The sequence below is a fragment of the Maniola jurtina genome, chromosome 16 (assembly GCF_905333055.1).
Source record: "Maniola jurtina chromosome 16, ilManJurt1.1, whole genome shotgun sequence".
Classification (NCBI taxonomy): domain Eukaryota; kingdom Metazoa; phylum Arthropoda; class Insecta; order Lepidoptera; family Nymphalidae; genus Maniola; species Maniola jurtina.
In genome coordinates, this window is record NC_060044.1 from 3,387,432 (window position 1) to 3,412,040 (window position 24,609).

Sequence of the window (24,609 nt, forward strand, 5' to 3'; positions counted from 1 at the left end):
TACCTACATTTTTGTGTCGATAACAATTACTTACTAAATTAAATAGGAATAATAAGTATAATTTACTAAATGAGAGAAAAGTTGTATAAAGTCCGATAAATAGTACATACCGTTAAAATAAATAAATATTTTTATTAAGTAGGTAGATTAAAATGGGGGTATTTTCAAAATTACCAAAAATGGTTCAAGACGAAGATTTTATATTTTTAACGGTTTTTATATGTCTTTGAGTTTTAAATAAATAGGTAACTAACACTTAACTAAGTTATAGGCTTAGTAATGAATTTACTAAGTTATAGGCATAGTTATAGATACATAACAATATAGCCAATTAGATTCACACTCTCAATTGGCAAAAAATGTGACCGCTAGAAATTGGCCTTTCTGTTGAATAGTCTCATGAACTGTATTGGTATTGGGTATCGAGGTCAGAGGCGCACATCTATGTATGTATAGTTCGAACTGCAGGCGTGAGTGGCAGAGGTTAGGTTAAGCGTTCAAAACAACATTTTTAACTTACCCAAACAAGCATTCTCACAAAAAATCCCGTTACAAGATTCGCTTCAACAATCAACGGCAATGCTGTCACGATGAATACACACGCACACATGCAAAAAACGTAGTAAACGTCATAACCAAAGTTAACAACGTTAATTACACCATTTATCGCGGTTATTCGACACTGCCGACGATATAGGACGCGGGTAACATCTTAATGCATTATATATTAGAAGCACAGGTGTCAAAACGGCCGGGAACCATATATAAAACATAAATTTTTGCCAAACACAGCCTAATCACCACTCCTTTTCTCTCACAGATTTCTATGATAGCGAACGCCGAACAGCTGCGGTGCGTAGTTGTACCAAAACAAATACCAGTACAGCCACCTAGACGAGGCAAGGCTACAATCATTTTAACCAGAAGTTGCAGAATAGCTAACGACTGCGGAGGCTCCGTAGATAACGGAGCGCCGAAGCACGGAGCACATTTTTACAGTGACTCAATATCACATCCATAGATGGCGCAAATAAAGTATTAAAAACAGAAAAAACCAACAATTTTGTATCGAAAAAGTTATACAATACAACATAATCGAAATAGAAAAAACAAAAACATTTTAACATTATTACTTAGTAGGATCTGTAATTAGGTGTAAGTTCCGTTAATTTTTAATAACCCTATCCACCGCATTCAGTATATCAATGGTGACATTCAATATCAATGCTTACATTGATATAGTACTATACGGTGAATAGATTTTATACCGTCTAAGGTATTTTTATAAAGATCTATATTAATTTTAGGTAAATAAAAATAATTAAAACAAATTCAAAAATATAATCTCCGCCGTAACAGTGTTTGACCACTGCCGTGACCAGGATTCGAACCTGGGTTACTACGGCCACAACGTAGGGTCCTAACCACTAGACGATCACGGCTATCGGAGATATATAAGCACTGGTGAAATTATGAGCTGTTACTTACTAGTACTTTGTTTGTAAATACATAAAACGTCATTCTTACTACGTATGTTCAATTTCTGCAATCTCATTGCAAAATTATTGAAAACAAACAACACAGTCATTCGGAAATAGGATCCTAACCCAAACCACAGTATAAAGAGAGACAATAGTCCAACGCCTTTGATCTCGTAGTAATATGACGACCACGATGAACCAACTCAACATAGGAACACGAACTGGCTTACGCTGCGTAGGGGACCCAGCATAGGCCAGTAATTCGGCTCGCTCGTTTGCCCCACACTGACCATACTATTGCTCTATCTAGACGCCTTCATAGAACCTCTGTATGTAATATCCATATCCTCACCTACTCTGCGCCCAAACTATAAATCCGACGCTTAAAGGTGTTCGCACATTACACAGATTGGACACCTACCTAGCTTCTCCACTCCGACCAGTCTCACAGTAAAGCATAGACATGTGAACTTCACAGATAGGTATCTAACATGTTTCTTACGGTACAGTGGAATTTGTAATTAGTGTTTAGATCCTACCTTTAAAAAAGTCAAGTAAGTATTATTACTTTTAGTAGGTAACTATCTATGTATATTGCAGAGCTTAGACCCATGACCTAATAAGAAGACAAGTAACCTCTGCTTGTGTAAAGACTGAGGCCACACGATGCATTTACGGTGCGTTGCGGCGCCGCACCCGCGCTATGGATTCGAGTATTGGGCGCCACACGGGCACTGCGATGCTGCTCCGGCAAAAAGACTGGCGATGTATGGCGTTGCAACGCACCACCCGTTCCCGCCTCGTCTCTTTGGTCCCAAATCCGTTGCGCTTGCGGTGCGGCGCCGCACGACGTCGTAACTCGTAACGCATCGTGTGGCATGGTACGGTGATTTCTATGTAGTATGACACAGTAAAGTCCATTTTGAAGTTTTTATTATTTGTTAGCCGCAACAGAAATTCACGGAAAATTTTAACTCTCTACCTACCTACCTCAGTAGCGTACGGAAGTCCCTACAAGAGACATATGCCCAGCGTGGACGACTAACAGTTGACTGATGATGATGATGAATCATGAATCGAACCAGCGAGCGGGGTGATTCGCTAACTCAATGTCTAACACTAAATGACAGCTACCGAGCTCATTTCTTAATCCATTGAAGGTTTCCTACAAAAAAATATTTTAGTATCACCCAGTGAAGCAGCAATGTAGAACCAACCAAACTCGGTGGCTATCATTCAGTGCTAGATACTGAGTTAGCGAATAGCCTTAACACGAATTTCATTTTTTACTGCAAAGCAACGCTGCATTGGTTACAACCTAAGCTGGTTAGCCTACAGCCTAAGGTAAAGGAATAGTAGGTAGGTATGTCTTGGTAGGTAGGTACATCACGGCGATTATTTCAGATGGGAGTCGAACCCGTGAATTTGTTTTCAACATAAGAATTTGTCGAACTGAAGGTATAAATGTGGTGCCATTCATAGCTAGAAGTGACTGTAATATTAATTACCTAACTATATCGACTACCTATTTTCAAATATTGCAAAATTGCAAATCAGCCACATCGCGCAAAAACCACTGGACCGATTGAGCATGAAATTTCGAAAACGGCATTTGACCACTCTTTGTCACAGACCATAATAATTTTTTAATCCGACAACAGCAGTTCAAACTGCCTAACGATTTCGGGCAGGGAAATCCGTGGAGTGCCAAAATGACCAACATAATTATATCCATTTCTCTCTGTATCTGGTCCATCCTTCACTACCGGAGATCATGGTTCTGGCATTTCCTTCACTGCTGAAGATCGTGATTCTGGCGAGATCCTGTTCTCGAACGTAGTAGGAGGTACCTAATTGTTTCCATCGGCTAATAGGTATAGGAGCACCTCTAATTTTTCAGAGTCACTTGCTTTAACGGCGAAGGAAAAACATCGTGAGGAAACCAGCATGCCACAGAATTATGTTCTCAAAGGTGTGTGAAGTCTGTCAATCCGTACATAACCAGCGTGGACTGTTGATCAAACCCTTCTCATTCTAAGAGAAGATCCGTACTCAGTAGTGAGCCGGTAATGGGTTGATAATTAATATAAATACTTACGACAGTAGAATACAGTATTAAGCAGTAGCATTTGAAGTATTGACCGAAGGCGTGTTCCCAACAAACGTAGGGAGGCAGAGTGGATTAGACTGAGGAAACTCGGTTTTGATCCTTAATCGACATCTGTCAAATATTAGGCTAACAGTGACGTGAATTCAAAGATAGCGAGTCGTTTCAGAGCCTCCCTAGCGTCAAATGAAGGTAACATTTGACGCCTGCCAGTGCAGGTGAATCCTCGACGTTTTGTTACAAGTTTTCTAACTGTGGTGGCGGGAAAAGGGTACATGGTGAAATTAAAAAAAATAACAAGATCATTGCTATCGTTTATTGATTTAAAATACAAAACTTAGTGACATAAAGCTCTATCCTTTTATTGTTACAGTGCCTGCGAACTGACAATTCGATAGGAAATAAACATTTAGCTCTCGCGCAGCGTCAACTCGCGTCAACGATACCATGTCACAGTACAAATACAAATAAATACAGTATTATACATACTCAAGCGAAACATCTAGGGCCATCCTTAGTATCGGTTTACAATTATTCAATAGGTTGGTGTTTCCAGTTCTCTTATCACGTATTTCAGGCTCGATTATGTAAAATAATATTGTATGGCAGGTTCCCGCAAGCGGCAGCGCAAACCAAGCACAAACTGATCTAGTAAGCGCGATCTTCTTCACCCACTGATTTCCAACGTAGTTTACAATTATTACGGGTAGCATCCACTAGGCTCGCCGAGTCGAAGCGAATCGCAAAACTCGTCACCTATTACTTTAAAACTGCGTCGATCAATGGCGCGATTATTGTTCGCAGAGTCGAATCGTTTATCATACTTTCAGTCGACACGTTTCGGCTCGATTCGGCGCGTCTCAGGTGGACGTCAGGCTTTACAAACAGACAGTGAGATAATGCGCCAAGAAGTATCTATAGATATAGATATACCGTTTCACTGAGATGGTACGATACCGCACGAGATCGCGGGAAGGTGACAGTTGATGTAAAAGTCAAGGAATTCGACGTCACTAACACCCTCCCGCAACCCGCTCCCTACCCCATGAGCATCTGTCAAGCGGTACATCTAATAATTTAATATGCACTACGCACGTTTTTTGGTATAGCCCGCTTTTTATCCTGTGCGAATAGCGGCCCGAAACAGTATGGTTTATGTTGCGGTGTTCACGGCCATTCGCGTTGCAATTGCTATGCCAGTAAAGAGCGGGCATATTGCATAATACGACTCTGTCACTCGTTTTTTTGCAATTTCAAAGGCTGATTTGTCAATGCCTGATAATTTTTTTGTCAGATTTTTAGTATAACTGGCAAAACATCAATTATTTAACGAAACCAAAAATTGTCCTAAATCCTAAGTACCGTCTTTCGGATCGATTGTTTAATTTTTTATGACAATTGCTACTGGCTACTCAGTCGCGACTCATCTCCGTATAAAACTCAGTTTTTGACAGAAGCGATCTCTTAATCCTTACTAAGTTCTGTTGAGATGAAATAGTAGATCACCACTCAGTTGCAATAAAAAGTTGTACCTACATTCTTTTTTAACAGGTTTTAACCCTTTTGAGCCTGTAGTTTTATTAAAAGATCTAATTCAATAAACTTGATGTCATGATGGTATACAAAAATCTTCAGTCAAGACTGCTTATGTCAAACTATTTAGAATTCTGTTTGAATTGAATTAGATATTTAATTGTATCAGTGGAGAATTGTTAAGACAAGTGTTTGCATTTTCTCGATCAGTTTTCCGCTTGGTGTGCACTGACCCTAAGGCAGCTGATATTATGCATGTGACTCCAGAATGACTCGTATGTCTATAATATTATCGATGACAAAGGAAGGATTCGTGGCGGCAAACAATTAAAATAACTACTACAAGATTTACTAAAACGCCTGAATCCAAGACAAGTCACTCTGAACAACATAGAGCATAAAGTAATATGTAAATTAAAGTTGAACAATCAGGTTTCATCAAATTTCTAGATTAAATTAATAACAAAGGAAAATGTAACAAAACAAAAATCTAATACAGTCTTCGTCAGATTTAATAGTTGAAGAAAACAAACCATTTATAATAATATCATTGATACAAAAAAAAAAAAAACAAATAAATAGTTTTAAGACTGTTCGGAAACCCGCTGGCATAATTTGTTACTTCCCTAGAATGAAACGAAAACATGTTTCCCATACCTATTTCTTACATCTCTAACAATCCTATAACCTCATGAAGCAAAAAAGTATTAAAATACAGTAAATATGATACAGATATTCGAAAAATTTATATTTCAGACCAGAGAGATTAGAAATAGATTCAAATCTACAATGAAAACAATAAATAGATCGAGAAAACAGTCGCAGCGCTTACCGAGCTAAGGAACGCAAGTTAAGAGAATACTTTCATGCTTCATGTATGAAAATAATCGTACCATACAAACTCGTTTAATTTTAAAATAACTTTTCGGGGGGAGAGGGAGTTATTTTTTCTTATAAAAAATCACGGCAACATTCTGCAGCACAAAAAAATCTGCTTTCAGTTGCAATGTTTCCTCGGAGGCTCCACGGCGGGCGACTCAGTCGTCACGAACTATACACAATCGAAAAAAATATAATTTGCTAAATCGCGGCGCCCGAGTGGAGCCCCCGCGGGGCCGCCGCGCGCCTCGTGCCCGCGCTAGCCCGAGCCACACGGCGGGCACGCGGCGCTCGGCGCGGACCGTCGCGCGCCGCGTGCCCGCGCTAGCCCGAGCCACACGGCGAGCGCGTGGCGCGCGGCGGGGCTCTCGGAGTTCCGGCACAATAAGGCAGTGATTCAGTGTACGCTATACAAAATATCTCCATTACAAAGTTACGACCAGTCTGTTGCAATGAGGTTAGTCTATTGTAGATTCAAATCCAAAAAGGTTGAACAAGTCAGTTTAATTTATTAACTCCTATCTGAAATACCCAAAAATTTTTATATATGATTCAACATTCCCGTAACCTACAAGTACATTTTGTGTTTTTATAGAATTACCTATACACTATTCTTTGTTTTACATATCGTCTGAATATTCCGATGGGTCAAAAATAACCTATATATATTGTGTTACACAGTACGCGTGTATTGATGTACAGATCCTCGAATCTCGCGCATTCGAGACCCGAAATAAAAACATTTACAATATACAACAACTCTGAAATGCGAGGGCAAAGTTTCAAATGATTTCAACGTCAGGAGTATCGAATCCAATCAATCTGTGCACTCAAAAAATACTTCATTTTTTATTATTTTATACTATTTTTTATTCGGTTGTATCGATAAACGAAATTCTGTTTTGGCCCTTTGATTTCTCAGTCATCAGTTGCCGACACTTTAAAAAAATATAAAGCTTGCGATAATAACTGAACGAAAGCTTAACTAGCATAGACGTATCTAAACTATATTACCGGTTGAAGTTGCAGTCTGTATCCATTATTAGTCGGCCTCCTAACATTATGTACAATATTTATTTTCTACCATATTGCGTCCTTGATATGCATTGCGTAACAATAAAAAAACCTAGCTTTCATGCCATGCATCCGGATGCGATCGGCCTCGGGCCGCGGCACTCTAAGTACGTCGAGAAGCGGTACGAACAATAATACATACAATCCTGTTACAGAGTAACTAATCGCCATCATTACTTTTTACAATCAGACTTATCGCATTAAATAAAAATATAGAATTATAAATATGGATTCAGTCCGCAAGTGTTGCCACATATTGTACTAGAGTACTATCCGACGCCGTGGTGTCCCCATTCTCTATGCATTACTCGCTACCGCCGGTAGTCCACGTGGATCTATACCGTCCTCTAAATATAGAGTGATTTAACTTTACTTACACTACACCGACTCTCGCGCACACTCTCCGCCTTACGAATACTAGAGCGAATTAACTCTATCGTCTTTGATTATGGAGCAAGGAATTATACTAAGCCGTTCCGGGCGAGCCGGACGCGTCCGCGCTCGCCGAACGTCCACACGCACACAACCATCATACTCTATCCTTTGAGCACTCGTCACTTGCACGACTCGCGTACGCGCGACGCTCGACGCGACTAGACTCCCGGAGTGACGTGTCAGACACGCACGTACAAAGTAACTTAGTTCACATCGCGGCACGGCACTAGGTCGCGTCATCACTGCACTCGGTGCACGTCACAGTCTGGTCCTCAGTTCCTCGGGTGCTTGCGCCGCCTGTTGCGCGTGCGCTTGGCGCCGGGCGCGACAGGGGCGACGGGTGCGAGCGGCGCCGCGCCGGGCCCGGCTCGGCTCGGGTCGGCGCGCGCGCGGCGCTAGTGGATGGCGACGGGCGAGTGCTGCAGCTGGCAGACAGGCTGCAGCATGTCGTCGTCGCGCCGCACGCCCTCCACCTCCATACGCTCTGCGCCGCCCCACAGCCGGGCGCCGCCCACTGTATACCACAAAATAACACATTTACTTTAACACTTCCTGATCCTATAGCTACTCTTGTTCTAAGCCGAAACAATTTAATAACGACAAGGGTTCTTGGTGCGTAAGAACGCAGTGCTACACGCGCAAAGACTAATAGTATTGAAATCAATGACATTATACTACAGACACGTTACGTTCATAATATGACATGACGTGACATAATCTCAGTGATGAGTAAGACAGAAAAAAGATAGAAAACACACTATTACTCTTGAGCGGTACAGAAAGCTCTCTACAAAATATATGCTCCAAGTGTCGTAGTTTTAAGTCTTCCCGTATATGTATCAATCTAGTTTTTTACATTGACTGGAATACAAACATGTCGGGTTGTTTGTTGCACAAACGTACCTACTGTGTTACATCAAACTAACGTTGCGTTTATCATTTAGCGTACGCTTCGCGACCTTATGCACCAAGGAACCCCGATTATAACGTTTTGTGGCCGTAATCATATTTGCTCCTCATTGACATTTGAGACTTCATTATACTGAAAAAGTCTTACAAAATTTTGAAATAAAAAGAAACTTATATTTTATAAAACTATAACTAACAAAAATAAAGTAATATTGATGATTGATATTATTATTTCGGCTTAAAAACAAACATCTAAATTATTGGGGTTATATTCTAAATCTAAGGGATCTAACTAATTTATGATTTACCTAATCAGAACGCTACTGATAAACCTATTCTTCAAATATTTTGACAGGCTTTTTGTAATACATAGTTCCTATTTACAGGTTTCATTATCACAAAACCAGTACTTATTGCGTGTACTTATTACATAAAATAATAAAATACGATAAGATTGGTACTAATCTGCAACCAACAAATCTAGCATTGATGACCTTTTATCGCTTAGATATTATAATTTTCTCAATGAAAAGAAAATTAATACTTATTATGTTAAGATGTAAGCATAGTTGCAGATGTCCAATCTAACAGTGATAAGCCATGCACTGAATAAAATACGATGGATGATACCATGCCAAAATAAACATAACGGAGATTCCATAATATTGAGAGTAACTAATAACTGTAACAGTATTGTGTTTCTGTAAAGGCTTGGTGACAGTCCATGCCAACAAATATTATAAATCCGAAAGGGTGTCTAGCTAACTTTTCAGTGTCATCTGGTTAACCGATTTTGAGAACCTTGGAACAGAGATAGCTTGCACCCAGAGGACAGAGTTCGCACGAGAATTTTTAAAACCGAAACCCACGAAGTCGCGGGCATCATCTAGTCTAATATAAAGGACGAAATTGGCTGACATTATATTATGTTGACGTTCAGCTCAAACCGCTGGGTCTAAAAACTTGACATTTTACAGGTAGGTTTTCTAGTTATTTATGATGTAGACCTTCAATAAGAAAAACTTCCGTCCAAGCGAAACCGGGGCCGTGCGGCTAGTGTTAAAGATTCAATATAAAACAAATCATCTTCAACTGGGGCATCAGCTATCTGATTGGGCCTCACTTCGATTCGGTTACATTCTGCTGGATCATCCATATGGATGCTTATGCTCAAGTAAGGATGGTCTCAACGTTTTGTTTTGTAAAGCACAAAATACGAGTATGTTCCAATTAGTTTAATCAAGTCAAGCACAGTTAAACAGTCGCTCAGTAAAGTGATAAATATTTAACTTCTCTAAAACTCAATACTGTTGCAGTAGCATGTTACTAATGTCAAATGAAGAATGTGGGCTCAAAGGGGGCAACGGGGGCATAGCATTCCGGGGGTAATTGGCGAGGGGGTAAAGGGGTAACGTAGAGTTGGAGGCAGACCTGGCGTACAATGTTAGGCACTAGGCGGCGTTAGTGTCGCGAGGGGGGGCCGCCCGAGCGCTCTAGTCATCGCGAGTCCGGGCCATCTGCCGCGGGAACATCGCCATTATAAACAAGGGGTTATGGTTCACTATTGTATGAATAGTGTGAAAGGTTTATTTGGACGGGTGTGACCCAAGTTGCTGTTCTATTGTCAACTCAAACTTTACACTATCCACGGAAAGAAATTAGTATAGCGCTCTCTCTGATACGTAATCCGGTACAAATGACAGCTAGATGAAAGTCTTAGTGGGCGTTAACCATTTTGAGTCCCAACCAATCAGAAACGAAACTATGTTTTCGTATGAAAGGAATGTTTTTGGAAAACATTTTAGGATTAAATTTCGAATATTTTTTTGACTTTGTATGGGTTTACGTAACAGAGAGAGCGATACTAACTTCTTTCCGTGGATAGAGTGTAAAAATTTAATACATAAGATTATTTTTTATCAATAACAAAAAAACTGACAAAACTTTCAACTACTCTAAATTGACAGAACAATAAGTCTAGTGCTATCCTTTTCATTATCTTGGCTGTGGAAATGATAAAACCTGATTCAGTCTGTCAATTTAGTATTAGAATTTTGTATACAACCGAGTTAGAATAGTACTCCAACTTGTAAATTTAAATCATATTTTCAGGATTTGATCACATTTGTTGAATCATATTAATAAACTAAAATTATTCAAATCATATCCCAGATCTTAGGAATTATTTTGGGCTAGTTTTATATCTAAGAGCGGATATACGTACACGGACTGCTTAAAGCAGTCAGTTAAGACAGCGACTGCATAGCAAACTAAAATCTTACTTTCATTGTCATACCGAGACTGCTCGAGTCAGTCCGAGGGGTCAACTGCAGTCGACTGCTCAAGCATTCCGTGTACGTTGTTCAACGATCAACGGTTTTGAGAGACAATAGAAAAATAACTTTGGCCATACTCCATTTTGCTATAACAACATTGCAGGATAGTTAAAAATTTAATTATTATTTATCTTTAAAATTGGTTAAGGCTAAAAATCATCGAAAAGGCATTCACATTAGTATTGATCATTATTTTTGAAGGATTTCAAAGATTTTAGTGTCAGTTTCCATGGAACCCAATTAGTAAAAAATGAATTGATGAAAGCGTCATGTGTTAGCGGAGACACGATAAAGCTGAAAATGGATAATGTTAGACATAAAGTAATCTACACAATATCATACATTAAAACACCTTTAGAATAATATTTTGCCATAGACACCAAACATGGCCATACCCAATAGCTAAATGCACCGTAGATCTGACTTCTAGATTTTTTTTTCAATCTAAGTCAACGTTGATAAAATTCGAGCATCAAAACAAAATAAAAGAGACTTAAAGTTACTTGAGTCAAAGTAAAAAATTCAAACAAACAAAAATTGATCTTCTGCATGTTCAGTTATGTTATTTAAAATGAATGGAATATTTGGGTACGCCCATGAACACCAATAAATAAAAAGCTAAGTATAATATTATATTAAAATTATTTATAACCTCCCATTATGCTTTACAATCCATATCAACCGAAAAAAATCATTCACATAATATCTTTAATATACCATCATCTTTAATATACATCATTTAAATATACCATACTCTTATGAATATGAATTTTCTTTTTTGAGGCTGGCTGTTCTAGAATAGTCAGTTAATCATTCCCTTGCACACATAAATCCATATCTGATCAAAAGTAAAAAAAACGTAGGTTTACTTTCAAGTAAAGATTTTTATGTAATCCTGTGAAGATGATACTGCCATTTTCGGAATTAGAATGCCATAAGCCTACTTTGTCGTATTAGTTTACAAATTGCGAAAAACCAAATTAATTTCGAATTTTGCGGGCAGACCCGTCTCATGCACCTTAAGCAATTAATCGCTTGGTTTAACGGTGAAGTAAAACATCGTAAGGAAATCTGCATGCCTGAGAGTTCTATGGCTTAAACCCTTCTCATTCTGAGAGGAGATCCGTGCTCAGTAGTGGGCCGGCGATGAGTTGACGATGAGGATGCAGCACTTCACGCCACACCACTTGATTACCTTTGGATCAAGCTCAAATTAATTTGTGCATGGAGTACTCCAGTCACACCTCTATGATGGCTCCGCTAAATGCCAACTAGCGGCTTTAGAAGACATTGATCGTCGATCTAGGAGACTCATAGGCGACAACTCTCTTTTACTGCCGAAACTTCAAACTTGATTACCGCCATAAGGTTGCCGGCTTATCGGTGTTTTACAAGATATATTTCGGAGAGTGCTCAGGAGCTTTTCGATCTTGACCCCCTTCACCTTTTTACCACCATACCTACAGCAAGATACCAGGCAAGTTTCCATCCAGGTTGTTGAAATATTTTGTTATCATTTCTCATACGCCTGGCTATGGTTTGGAATACTCTTACAGGCATCTAGCATCCTATCATAGGCCACATCATCACTTTCCATCAGGTGTGATTGTGGTCCAGGGTGAGACTAAAAAAAACAAAAGTCTAATGTCCTTTCTCGACAGCAATCCGACGACCGGAGCATTCAGACACAGGACTAACGGCTTTATTGTGCTCTCCGAGGAATCAGTCTGTAACGCTGCCAACTTTTGAACTCCGTGCTGCTACCGAAACTTTGACACAGGAACCCAATAACGGTTTTTTACCTGACCTCGACCTTATGATCTACAGCCAAATCAGGTTGCCACCAGACCATCGAGGCAGAAGTTGTGCTGCAACGCGTAGTACGGAATCACGCACTGCTGCGTCGAGCTGCAACAAGCAGCGTCAGGATATATTGCTGGTGAACTGACCGTGTTGGTGGTGCGACTGCGCCTGCTGCGTGTTGGTGGCCTCATCGGCCGTGCGCTTGAAGAAGTTGTGCTGCAGCGCGTAGTACGGCGTCACGCGCTGTTTGGGGTCGTACTCCAACATGCGCAGAATTAGGTCCTGGAAAATTGAGGATTCTTTTTATTATCCGGGAACAGTTGGACAAAAGTGGCATGATTCCATTGGAGTGTGGTAATCAGGCTAAAAAAAACGTACTTTAAACTTAAGGTAGTCGGAGACTGAATGACCAGGCTCGCCTCGCCGCCGCGCCGCAGGCCCGCCTCCCTCGACTCCGAGGATGTCGTGTAGCCGCCGCGTGCCCGCCGGCCGGTACTTTCTGTATCCGCTGCAACAGGTATACGAGACGAAACGTTTACACAAACAGTCATGAAAAACAGGACAAGAAATCGAAATTAGATGTCAAAAATATCACGTCTACTGTAAATTTTAAGTCAAACAACTCCAAAGCAGAGTGTAGCAGCAAATTCAAAGAGTTGATAGAACTTGGCTGGAGCTCTTAGCTTCTGATGAACCTAAACAGTTTTGGAGAGCGGTTGCGTAAAATTAACGACGAAGCGGGCAGTGTCCACAAGTATAGTTGTCCCACAAAAACCGAACATTTGGGTAAAGAATATGCCATGCAAGACCAGAGAAAAGGATATATTAAAAGTTTATCTTATCCATCAACAGCATTAGCTGTTTAGAGAAGCTGTCCTACTTCAGAATTCAAACTACTCGTAGTATTTGGATTCTGTAGAATGGCACTTTACTGTTCTATTCAAATTCAAATTCAAATTATTTTTATTCAATTAAACTTTTACAAGTGCTTTTGAATCGTCAAAATAATCTACCACTATATTAAAAATAACTACTACTAACTACTAATAACTACCAATCTATTAAAAATAACAATTAAACTACATGTAAACAAAACTTCTACGTACCCGTCTTTGCCGGCAACTTTCTTTAGGACGTAACCACCGCCTTCTGACGCTGGTAATTTGTCGAAGAACTTTCTGGTTTTGTGTGCCTGAAAATAATACAAACAATAACGTTACTACATATTTCATACTAGTTTATCCCGAATGGACTACACAAATTTCAACACTATAATTTACGCTCTAAGGGTAAGAATTTTCAAAAATCCTGTTTTAGCGGATGTCTACGCGGATAGCTATCTGCATGCCAAATTTTAGGCCGATCCGTCCAGTAGCTTGAGCTGTGCGCTGAAAATCAGTTAGTAGTTACCTTTTCTTTCTATACATTTAGATTCCTTTTCCAAGCAATACAATCTTTGAAATTTCAATAATAACTCGATGTCGTAACCACATAAGTGAGTGAAGTTTTTGTCTTGAAAAGGCACAAACAAGATTCAGGCGCAAGGCTACACTTGTAGCACGTTCGTAGATTTCATAACAGATCTTAAGTGTTTGAAAAGTTGTCTTATTTCCAATTAACAATGGAAGTGGGTCGGAGTGTCGCTATGGTTACACAATTAAGCGGCGCGGCGGCTACATATTGTTGAAAGTTAGACAATTATCGCGAGCTAAGAGCCATTATATCTTCATCCAGAACGCGAACGGAGCAATAATTATTTGTTGCAGTTTCCAATGTTTTAGTTTCGTGTGCAAGTCGCACGAAGTTTTGAATGTTTCAGAAATTAATTAATAAGTTATTTGAGAAAAGCAAAAGTTTTGAGCTTAAAGAAAATGCGGTATTGCTTTTATGAAATCGAACTTAGCACCCATTTAGATATCAAAATATCTTTTCAAATGTTCTTAGAGCGTAAAATACGCAATTGGCTCCCTCGCGCCTCGTGTTCATCTCAGCCTGTAGATATAGTAAAATGACCATATGGAATTCGAAACCATTAGAATTTTGTGGCCAATGCAAAGGTACCCTGTCTTTCTTTTCACTGACCTAGTTGAGCAAATGATCTGGTGCCATGACCAACACATCGGCAATGTTACTACAAAGGAATAAGACTAGTTCGTCAAACTGACCTGAACGAGCAGATGGTCCGGCGGCATGCCCAACGATCGACGATCTTTTTCATCTGGTCCAGGTCGTTAGCCCCGTTTAAAAGAGGCCCCGGCTCTCTCATAAAATGTCTTTCATGTACAGTATGCAACCCGGTTACACATAAGTTTAATTAGACATTTTTGGTCACTGCAAAGAGATAAGACTTGCTTGCCACTAACCTGATCTAACAAATGGTCTGGTGGCATGCCCAGCACTTCGACGATCTTGTTCATCTGGTCCAGCTCGTTGGCGCCGCTGAACAGAGGCTCCCCCGTGTGCATCTCGACCAGGATGCAGCCCAGGGACCACATGTCGATCGCCAGATCGTAGGGGATGCCTAGCAGGACCTCCGGTGATCGGTAGAACCTTGACTGGATGTACTGGTATATCTGTTGGAGAGAACATCAGTGTTAAAAAATCCCAAACACTTTTACCATCATTCCACCAGCAAAGCCGTGGCGACAAGCGATTTAGAGTTCTAATACGACGCTGCGTAGACTCCCATTAGGAGCTTGGGTTTAATAAAAACTGTTGCACACCTTCCCGCTTCCATTTGAGATTGCATCATCACTTACCACCAAGTGTAAAAATATACATATTTCAAACTCCCACAACAAGCCCTTTCATTAGACGTGTCGCACTGTAGTTTGTAGATTCGGAGTAAATTCACTAAGACAGACACACAAGTGATCCTATAAGGAGTAAGTTTAAAATACATGTTTGAGTTAAAATTTTGCTTATCCAAAAACGATTGATGACCAAAATGTGACCAAAGCGAATCTACCGACTGCACCGAATGTTTTGAAATATAAGTACATCAAAGGCTCAAGGCATAAGGTCATCTCAATTAGACTAATTAACATGATATGCAGGCCCTTATCTCCATATTGGCGTTCAAGGAAACAAACCATGAAATTATGCCCGTTTGTGTTGTTCATTAAAACCAAAAATATGAGGATAAAGTTAATATTCACTGTTATAGAAAATATTTGTTTGTCTGTACGTTATGTATGTAATTCGAGGGACAGACGTGTTGCCACGTTAAATAACTAAACCAATTAAGAGTATCGACTGGCTATGAAAATTTTTAATTTAACCTCATGCGCATATCTGCTTTTACACTAACGCATGGGGCCCTTACTCCACCCGCCTAATAAAAATTACACTTTTTATACATATTTTTAATATAAATTTGATGTGTGTACGGCATACGCTATGTATATTTCCAGTACATTAGTTAAAAAAAATTGGCCAGCTCTTATGATTTGTCAAGACTACCACCGCATTTCGGAAATTAGATTCTAATAAGAAGAGACAGTAATTGAAAGGACCTAGAAGTAGATATATTTTTATTGGTGTAAAAATATTGTAATTGAGTGATTTAATTACTTGATGAAGACGCGAGCGGTGTCCAACTAAGTATTTATTGCAATTAAAGCTACAAAAGCGGACGGAATCAGGGGGAAAGAGTGTTTATTACTTTAGACGTAGTACCACCTACAGGAGACCGTACGTGCAAAGTCCAATAAATTTTCCTCAATCGCAGCCGGGAACAATAACTCGAGCAATACCGAGTTTAATACATTTACGCGTAATTGAAGATAACCTTTGCCCAATGGAGTACTAAATCGGAAGACCCCGGGGTGATTTATCTCTAACAATTAGCTCATGTGTATAATATAATGGGAGCTTAGGATATCCGACCAGTTTCATTGAAATATAATACTTTTTTCGCATCCCTATTTCACAACTGCTTCAATTCAAAAAACATTTTTTTCGGAAACAATGCAAAACTGATTTCGTAGCCTCAGGCTCTATTGCAGCTGGTCGATTGCGGAAAATTTTTCACCAATAGTTATTAGAATCTTAATTGTTGTTATTGGTTGAATTAAAGCTATTCTTGTTGTAACAATGCGTTGTAGCCAATAGTGAGCGAGTGTCAACCAATCAGAGATGATTGCGATGACAGCTACAGTGTCATGATCGCAATCACCTCTGATTAGTTGATGCTCGCTCAATATTGGCTACAATACATTGTAGAATACCGTGAATTCAGCATATCACAACAACTGCGATTGTAATAATGATTAATGCAAGTTTTCCGGAATCGACCAGCAAGTTTAAATATTTCATTTCATTTGCAATATGCATCATTTGTACATTTTTGTTACTTTTATGTGGTAAAAATATCAACAATTTGAACAAGTCCGATAGAACAAGTTGTGATGCGCACAAAAAATGTCGTAATCACAGATTAAGCATTATAATTTCATTTAAAAAGATATACTTTGTTTCTACCTACTATAACTATTTTAAGACGAAGGTTATCAAGAAATGCTTACGTAATATTTGATATTATGAATGGAGAACTAAAATAATCGCACGCGCATATCAAAGTAGGTATTTGTAGACATTTAATTGAGCCAAGGAACGCGTCGCGGCAACATCATCATCATCATTATCAACTCATCGCATCTCATTCTGAGAAGAGACCGTTCCATGTAGTGATAAGCACGGGTCTCCTCTCAAAATGAGAAGGGTTTGGCCGTAGTCTACCCCGCTAGCCAAGCGCGTATTGGCAGACTTCACACACCTTTGAGAACATTATAGGGAGCTCAGGCATGCAGGTTTCCTCACAAAATTTTCCTTCATCGCTAAAACAAGTGATATTTAATTGCTTACAGCGCTCATAATATAGCGCACATAAAGTGCGAAGCCGGGGCGGGTCACTATAAAAACACAATCAAACAGCTAGATTTGCAGCAGAATAAAAAGCATATAATATGTTGTAAGTAGGTTCTCTAGAAAGATTAAGGAAACATTTCTTTTTTGACAATTTCCAACGGGATTAAAAAACCTACTCCAACGAAGTTGTTTGTGTTTGTTAAAAAGCCGAGCTTTCCCAAGATTTGACAAAAATCGATCACCTATTATTTCACAAATTCCCCATAAACTATATTGCGCCGATTATGCTTAATAATATACGAGCAAACATCCGCGGCTTCGCTCAGCGAAAATATAAATCCTCTTCATTTTCTACTAGCTGATGCCCGCCACTTACGTTTTTCAAAATCCCGTGGGAACTCTTTGATTTTCTGGGATAAAAAGTAGCCTATGTGCTAATCCAGGATATTATTCATCTCTATTTCAAACAGCCAAATCCGTTCGGTAGTTTTTGCGTGAAAGAGTAACAAACAGACACACAAACTTTCGCCTTTATAATATTAGTGTGAAGTGTGATATAGTGGCCTTTCAAAACTCTTTTTGGCTAACTGAAACTATTCAGACCAATTTGTGACAAATGATCATTCGACCCTATGGTCGAACTCTTGATTGGACAAGCACTATTGCTTGTCTATAATGATGTTCAGTTACATTAGTTAGTTATAGTATGATAGATATAACATGGAGATTATTTATCAACATACCCTTTGACCTAGTTGACACGAACTGCCGAAGTCCACAATCTTGATGGCTGACCTCTTGGGGTTGCATAATAGTATATTCTCAGGCTTAAGATCACAGTGAATTATATTTAGTTCTGAAACAAACAAAAACATTCACGTAAACACATTATCATAGTAAACAACTCAAGTTATTGACTGTAAGTAGATTGATGGGAATAAAACTACTGCGTCTTTTTGATCCAAAAACATGTCCCTCAGTATTAACTATAGTACCTATCTCAGTATTGGCTCAGGATTTATGAATCCTTATGTCGATGCCTTACGACTTAGTGCACCCCTGGGCCTGGGTTGACTTTGTTTGTTCTATAAGGTTTTTGATTGTGGAGGACTCTCTGACATGCAGGTTTCCTCGCGAAGTTTTCCTTCCCCGTCAATGAATGTGATTTTAATTTATTACAAGTGTAAATTAAAAATTTATAACACCCCCGACAAGTGAAGGTTACAGTAATAACTAGAAAAGAGCTGATAACTTTCAAACGGCTGAACCGATTTACTTGGATTATAGCTAAGAACACTCTCGATCAAGCCACCTTTCAAACAAAAAAAAAACTAAATTAAAATCGGTTCATTAGTTTAGGAGATACGATGCCACAGACAGATACACAGATACACACGTCAAACTTATAACACCCCTCTTTTTTGGTCGGGGGTTAAAAAGTAAAACGCACATAACTCCAATAAGCTAGAAGTGTCGAGGGCCCACCTCAGTGATTCGCTAACTCAGTGTCTAATACTGAATGATAGCCACCGAGGTTGGTTGGTTCTACATTGCTAGTTCACTGGGTGATATTAAAATACTGTTTCGTAGAAAACATTCAATGGATTAAAAGATGAGCTCGGTGGCTATCATTCATTGTTAGACACTACGTTAGCGAATCACTCCGCAGGAGCCCGATGTCTTAACCACTAGGTTTTCATCGCTAATAGCGCGTAATTATCATCATTATCAACCCATCGCCCGCTCATTGCTCTCAGAATGAGAAGTATTTGGCCATAGTCCACCACGCTGGCCAAGTGCAGATTGGAATACTTCACTATAAGTAACAAGATAAAGTTTAAACAGCACTAAAACCCGACTACTGCCGGTACATAACCCTTCCTTCTGGCTTAGCTATAGTCGGGTAAAAAGTAAACTCACCAGGTTGACTAAGGAACAGTAACGCGGTGCAGAGCTGCTGCGCGAACTTCCGCGTGAGGTTGAGTGAGACGCCCCGGAAGTTGGTGTTCCGCAGCAGGTCATACAGGTTGTACGACAGCAGCTCGAACACTAGGCACAGGTGGTTCCGCCACATAAAGTGACGTTTCAGTTTTACTGCAAACAAAATAAACATTTTTACTGATTTTATTAGGGTTCCGTATCTCAAAGGAAAAATGGAACTCTATAGAATCCTATAGACCCTATAGTACTTCCCGTTGAACTAGAATCATAAAAGGCAGGTAGGAAGGTCTTATAGCACAAGTAAAGGAAAAAAATCCGAAACCCGTGAATTTGTGGTTACATCACAAAAACCGGCCCAACCACAAATTCACGGTTTAGATTTAGCTTGGGTATTCTTGCGACTTCATCCGCGTAGAAAACACAAATTGAAAACCATTATTTTTTATGGATTAATATGGATTATATTTATAAGGGATGAATTTTCAAAAATCCTTTCTTAGCGGATGTTTACAGCATAATAGATAGTCAGTCTACATGCCAATTTCAGCCCGATTTGCCCAGTAGTTTGAGCTGTGCGTTGATAGATCAGTCGGTCAGGTAGTCAGCTTTTCCTTTTATATATCGTAAAATGGAAAACAATCATTTTCAGAATAATATTTTAAATAAACCGTTTAGTGAAGAAATACCAGTTTCGCATTTCTAAATGAGAGGATTCTAAGTAATTTCTAATTTCAAGGTTTTTGTAAAATTCCACTAAAACAAATTAAATTGGGAGCTCAACGGTATTCCAACCGATACGTTCTAGTTTCTCCACTCTTATATTTCCATTTTATTAACCCCCGACCCAAAAAGAGGTGTTATAAGTTTGAAGTGTGTATCTGTGTATCTGTCTGTGGCATCGTAGCTCCTAAACTAATGAACCGATTTTAATTTAGTTTATTTTTGTTTGAAAGGTGGCTTGATCGAGAGTGTTCTTAGCTATAATCCAAAAAAACGGTTCAGCCGTTTGAAAGTTATCAGCTCTTTTCTAGTTAGTGTAACCTTCACTTGTTGGGGGTGTTATAAATTTTTAATTTACACTTGTTGTGTAATAATTTTAAATTGTCTGTAAAGAAAGTCATACTCGATCAAGTTTACTGTCAAGTTTGCAGCGTACTCGAAGCGGGGGCGACTTGACGATATATGGCTATCAGTGTGCATGCCAACATGAACACTCCACCATAAACCATACAACCATGACTTACAAACTTGATCATGTGGAGCTAGCGTAAGAGCCAAAACACACACACCTTACTATTATTATTATAGGCAACTTGCGTTTAGTCGGCTTTTCGGAAACTAGAAGAAGCGATTGAACTTTTTTTAACTCTATTAAAACCAGTCATCAAAACATCGCGCTGTCGCAAAATGCAGATCAGCGATATTAAAAAATATCCCTTTCGGTCTGTTAGGCACAGTTCCCTGAATGTCTAGTCTGACTATTATTATTACATCCATTTTAAGCCCAGTTCTCGGAATGTCCATTCAGAAGTCAAAATAAGCTTTTTTATTCCAGGAAAATTCAGCTATTTCTAAATTAAACGGGATTTATAGCCGGTGTCACGTATAAAGGCGTCTAACCTTGAAGCTTTAATGTGCATGTCTATTAGATCTTCAGGTTAACCTTTCGTTTCGCGGGTTGTAGGTAAGAGCAATTCATACTAATATCTTGGTTGTCTGTCTGTCTACTACGTTTTCACGGCCCATCCGTTTAACCAATTTTCAGAAAATTGAGTAGAGTTACGGATGGACAAAGATTACTTGTTATCAACGAAAATCAAACAATTCCCACGGGATTTATGAACACACCTAACTCTAAATGGACGAAGTCGCAGGCATAATCTACAGAGTTAGCTTACGGAAGCGGACATATGCTACTTTTTATTCCAGAAAGTCAAAGAGATCCCACGGAATTTTCAAAAGACCTATCCATCGCGATCCACGCGAATGTAGTCACGGTACAATCATATACTCAAGCGCAGTTACATCTCTGCCCACTGCCATCCAGAGGCCTTTATATGTGACACCAACTGCCAATTTCCAAGATATGGGACAAACTTACCTATATAATACTTATTTTCGGCATCTGCTCTGTTCATCATTTCTAGTAACTTGACTTCTATTTGTGCCTGATTTAGGAAAGGTTTCTTATTTTTAATAATTTTTATCGCTACTTGACACTGCTCCTCGTGGTCGTACGCTTTCACAACCTGAAATCAATCACATTTAACATGTTTTACAAAAATATAGGAATCACTTTTATCAAATTAAATGTTACATACATACATATTCATACTCGTATTTGCATCTATAACGCTAGCCATTACAGGGTCAAGCTTACCGTCAAGTTTACTGGACGCCGCTTCAAGTCAGCTGCAAACTTGACCGGTAAACTTGATCGTGTACGGCCAGCGTAACTTATAAATTCATGAAAAAAACCGGGAACTGTTACTTTGAGGCGACGGAACGAGTGAATAAATGACAAACATAATAGCACTTAAATAGATTACAAAAGCCTAACCTAGTAGCAATCTCTGTTGCCAAAATAAATTTATCTCTACCTCGTCAATGTTGTAAAAGTTTTATAAGCGAGGTCCCAAAGGTGTTCCTTGGTTATATAGGTTCCATTATCGAAGTAGGAAGTTTTTGGAAACTGACAATCTTATTTGAGCGAAGTGTGTGAAGACACGTGAGTAATTTATAAATAGAGAGATGAACATTGTGTAGATACACAAGTTGATATAAAATCATTAAGTATGTTGTGTTTAGAAAGGTTTAGAATCATAAGGCCGTGGTTAAATATTAGTCTTTGGAGCTTCCTCTCAAATCAAGGTGGTTTTGACTAAAATAGTTTTACACCTTCAATCTCGCTACAATACATTTTATCCAAATATTGCATAGAAGCAGGCGTTTGATTCTTTGTATAAATTTTATTCGAGCTATACAGGTCTACTAAGTAACTTTTACATCACGTAACGTTTTGTAAAATCTAATTGAATAAAGACATGAGTTCTAGATTACCAGGAACATAATATTAGGCCATAGGAGAAAGTAAGTAATGAAGGATGAAAAATAATTGAATACAATAACATAGATGGGCAATTAAAATTGATCTTAGTAAATAGAAACTAAATTAATCAAAGAATAAAGGATCGTGTTCTGAAATGAAGACCGCGTACCGGCATGAGTCCAGATTAAAAAGGAAGCAGGAGATGAATGGATAAGGAAAACCGAGAAGTTTATGTGGCTCTCTTGGGAAAGCCTATGTCTAGTCGATTAAACAGCCTGATTGATGGATTGATTGAAAGAATAGTGTCTCACCTGTCCAAACGAGCCCTTGCCGATCGGCGACGAGATCTCGTACCGGTCGAGGAACTTTTCGCCTTGTTTGATGATGTAGTCGTGATTGTCATCGTCGTACCCATCGTTGTAGAGCTTTCGTTCCTTTTTGTGTGAGCCATCGTCGCCGAGGTACTGTTGCGCTCTCCGTTTTTTCTTCGCGTAGTATACCTATGGACAACAGAAATGGATCACATTAATAAACTTGCTTTTAACATTAAAAATATAGGGCTTAGTGACAATCGACCATCTAAATAACTGCAAATATAGAGGTGCAGTTTCAAAATGTGATCTAAAGAACAATCTTTCGTTAGAAACGAAATAGCTTACACGCTAAACAATTCAGGATGAACAAAATAATATCAAAACGCAAAACTTTCATAACTTTGTTAGTTTCAAACGAACGGGACCGTATAAGGACAGGAAATATTAAGCCGGGAAGCTCTCCCGTATAAGATTGAAAATACATTTTTCAACATATTTTACAAGCACACTCCGCCGATACAACGCTAATCCCTAGGCAAGCCTAGAACGCTCTGTTTTGACATCCTGCATAATATATGTGGACGAGGGATTAGACGTTAATAAAAACGTCTTAGACGAAAAATCGTGAAGGATGGAAGCTTTACGTAATAAGTTTTGCCGTGGAACGTTAAAAATAAGCATTTTTGACGGTATCGTGAAATGTGGACAGAAAATAACGATTGGTATCATGAGAACGGTTATAATTTTATTAGATGTTCTGGTCATGTTCGGGTTTGACTTTTACAGATCTGTGACTTGTTTTTTAATTTCTTTGAGAGAAGACGGTTGGCAAAGACCTGAATCTATCGAATCGAAATTTAAAGAATGCAAGATCGCAAGACAAAAGTAACAAAATTTTAAGCTAGAACCAAACCTTAAGACTTGATTAGTACCTTATTTTTCCGATACACCGATTTATTATTTCCCAGTTTTATATGATGAGTTTCTTTTAAATAATTACAAGAACAAGGCATAGGAATCATTTATGGATATGATAATAATGTAAATAATTTTTGTATTATTATTTATCGTCACTACTTGAGACATTAATGAAGAATGACACTTTCATATTTGTCATAGTATTGGACATTGATGTTTTCATTTCAATCAATAAAAACTCTTTTCTAAAATAAAGTTGTAGGTATGTGATTTGCTTTTGCTTTGTTATAATTTTATTATAGCATTCTTTTTAAGAAATTCATAATAATTAATTATTACTTCACTTTATTCATTGCTAATTATATTAATTTTAACAGGTATTATTGGCAATCAGTCAGGTGAAGATCTCATTTAGTCATAACTATAATTGTCAAAGGAAAATCGTCGATCGTGCAAGTATAATACGTGTATGTATAAAATCTAAATATATAAAACGAAAAAGCTAACTCTTCTTAACTTCTATCAACGCACTGCTGAAACTATTGGAGGTTCGGACTGAAATTTATGACGTAGACATGCGCTGAGAACTGATTGAAAATTCAATCACTAAGGGGGTAAAATAGGGGTTTGTAATTTGTGTAGTCCACGCGGTCGAGTCCAAAGTCGCGGGCATAAGCTAGTAGTGCATCAATTTTGAAGAACTCGCCATATATAGTAAATACGGTGAGTCCTTCCTCAAAATTCTTGCTTTTATATTCGTTAGACGTTAAGTATTATACGAGTATGTAGATATAAAATCTAAACTTCTATACTTAATATTATAAATGCGATGGTGTGTTTGTCTGTCTGTCTGCTACCTTTTCACGGCTCATCCGTTAAACCGATTTTGACGAAAGGCACAGAGGTAGCTTCCATACCAGGGAAGGACATAGGCTACTTTTTATCCCGGAAAACCAAAGAG

General features: G+C 38.7%; 2 protein-coding genes and 1 non-coding gene across 15 annotated transcripts in view; all 3 read right to left on the minus strand.

Annotated features, from left to right (window-relative positions):
• LOC123873151 (uncharacterized protein CG43867) overlaps positions 1-926 on the minus strand; it is a 386,310-nt gene extending 385,384 nt beyond the window's left edge. For 4 of the 8 annotated variants that reach the window (XM_045917864.1, XM_045917861.1, XM_045917860.1 and 1 more), the window contains exon 1: positions 521-925. The gene's annotated coding sequence lies outside the window, so the exon portion shown is untranslated. Of the gene's footprint in view, positions 1-520 lie in introns of all 8 variants that reach the window. The other 4 variants (XM_045917862.1, XM_045917867.1, XM_045917866.1 and 1 more) reach the window with 2 other exon arrangements.
• A 444-nt stretch (positions 927-1,370) lies between these two features.
• On the minus strand, positions 1,371-1,442 carry Trnah-gug. The gene has a single exon. It is a non-coding gene; the product is annotated as a tRNA-His (tRNA).
• Positions 1,443-3,890: 2,448 nt separating this feature from the next.
• LOC123873157 (serine/threonine-protein kinase minibrain-like) overlaps positions 3,891-24,609 on the minus strand; it is a 262,872-nt gene continuing 242,153 nt past the window's right edge. For 5 of the 6 annotated variants that reach the window (XM_045917874.1, XM_045917871.1, XM_045917875.1 and 2 more), the window contains 9 exons: positions 22,728-22,916; positions 21,469-21,616; positions 19,347-19,520; positions 18,170-18,282; positions 14,921-15,130; positions 13,664-13,749; positions 12,936-13,065; positions 12,704-12,839; positions 3,891-8,023 (listed from right to left, as the gene is read on the minus strand). In XM_045917874.1, coding sequence (XP_045773830.1) covers positions 7,905-8,023; positions 12,704-12,839; positions 12,936-13,065; positions 13,664-13,749; positions 14,921-15,130; positions 18,170-18,282; positions 19,347-19,520; positions 21,469-21,616; positions 22,728-22,916 — 1,305 coding nt within the window. In that variant the 3' untranslated portion in view covers positions 3,891-7,904. Of the gene's footprint in view, positions 8,024-9,849; positions 9,936-12,703; positions 12,840-12,935; positions 13,066-13,663; positions 13,750-14,920; positions 15,131-18,169; positions 18,283-19,346; positions 19,521-21,468; positions 21,617-22,727; positions 22,917-24,609 lie in introns of all 6 variants that reach the window. The other variant, XR_006797615.1, reaches the window with a different exon arrangement.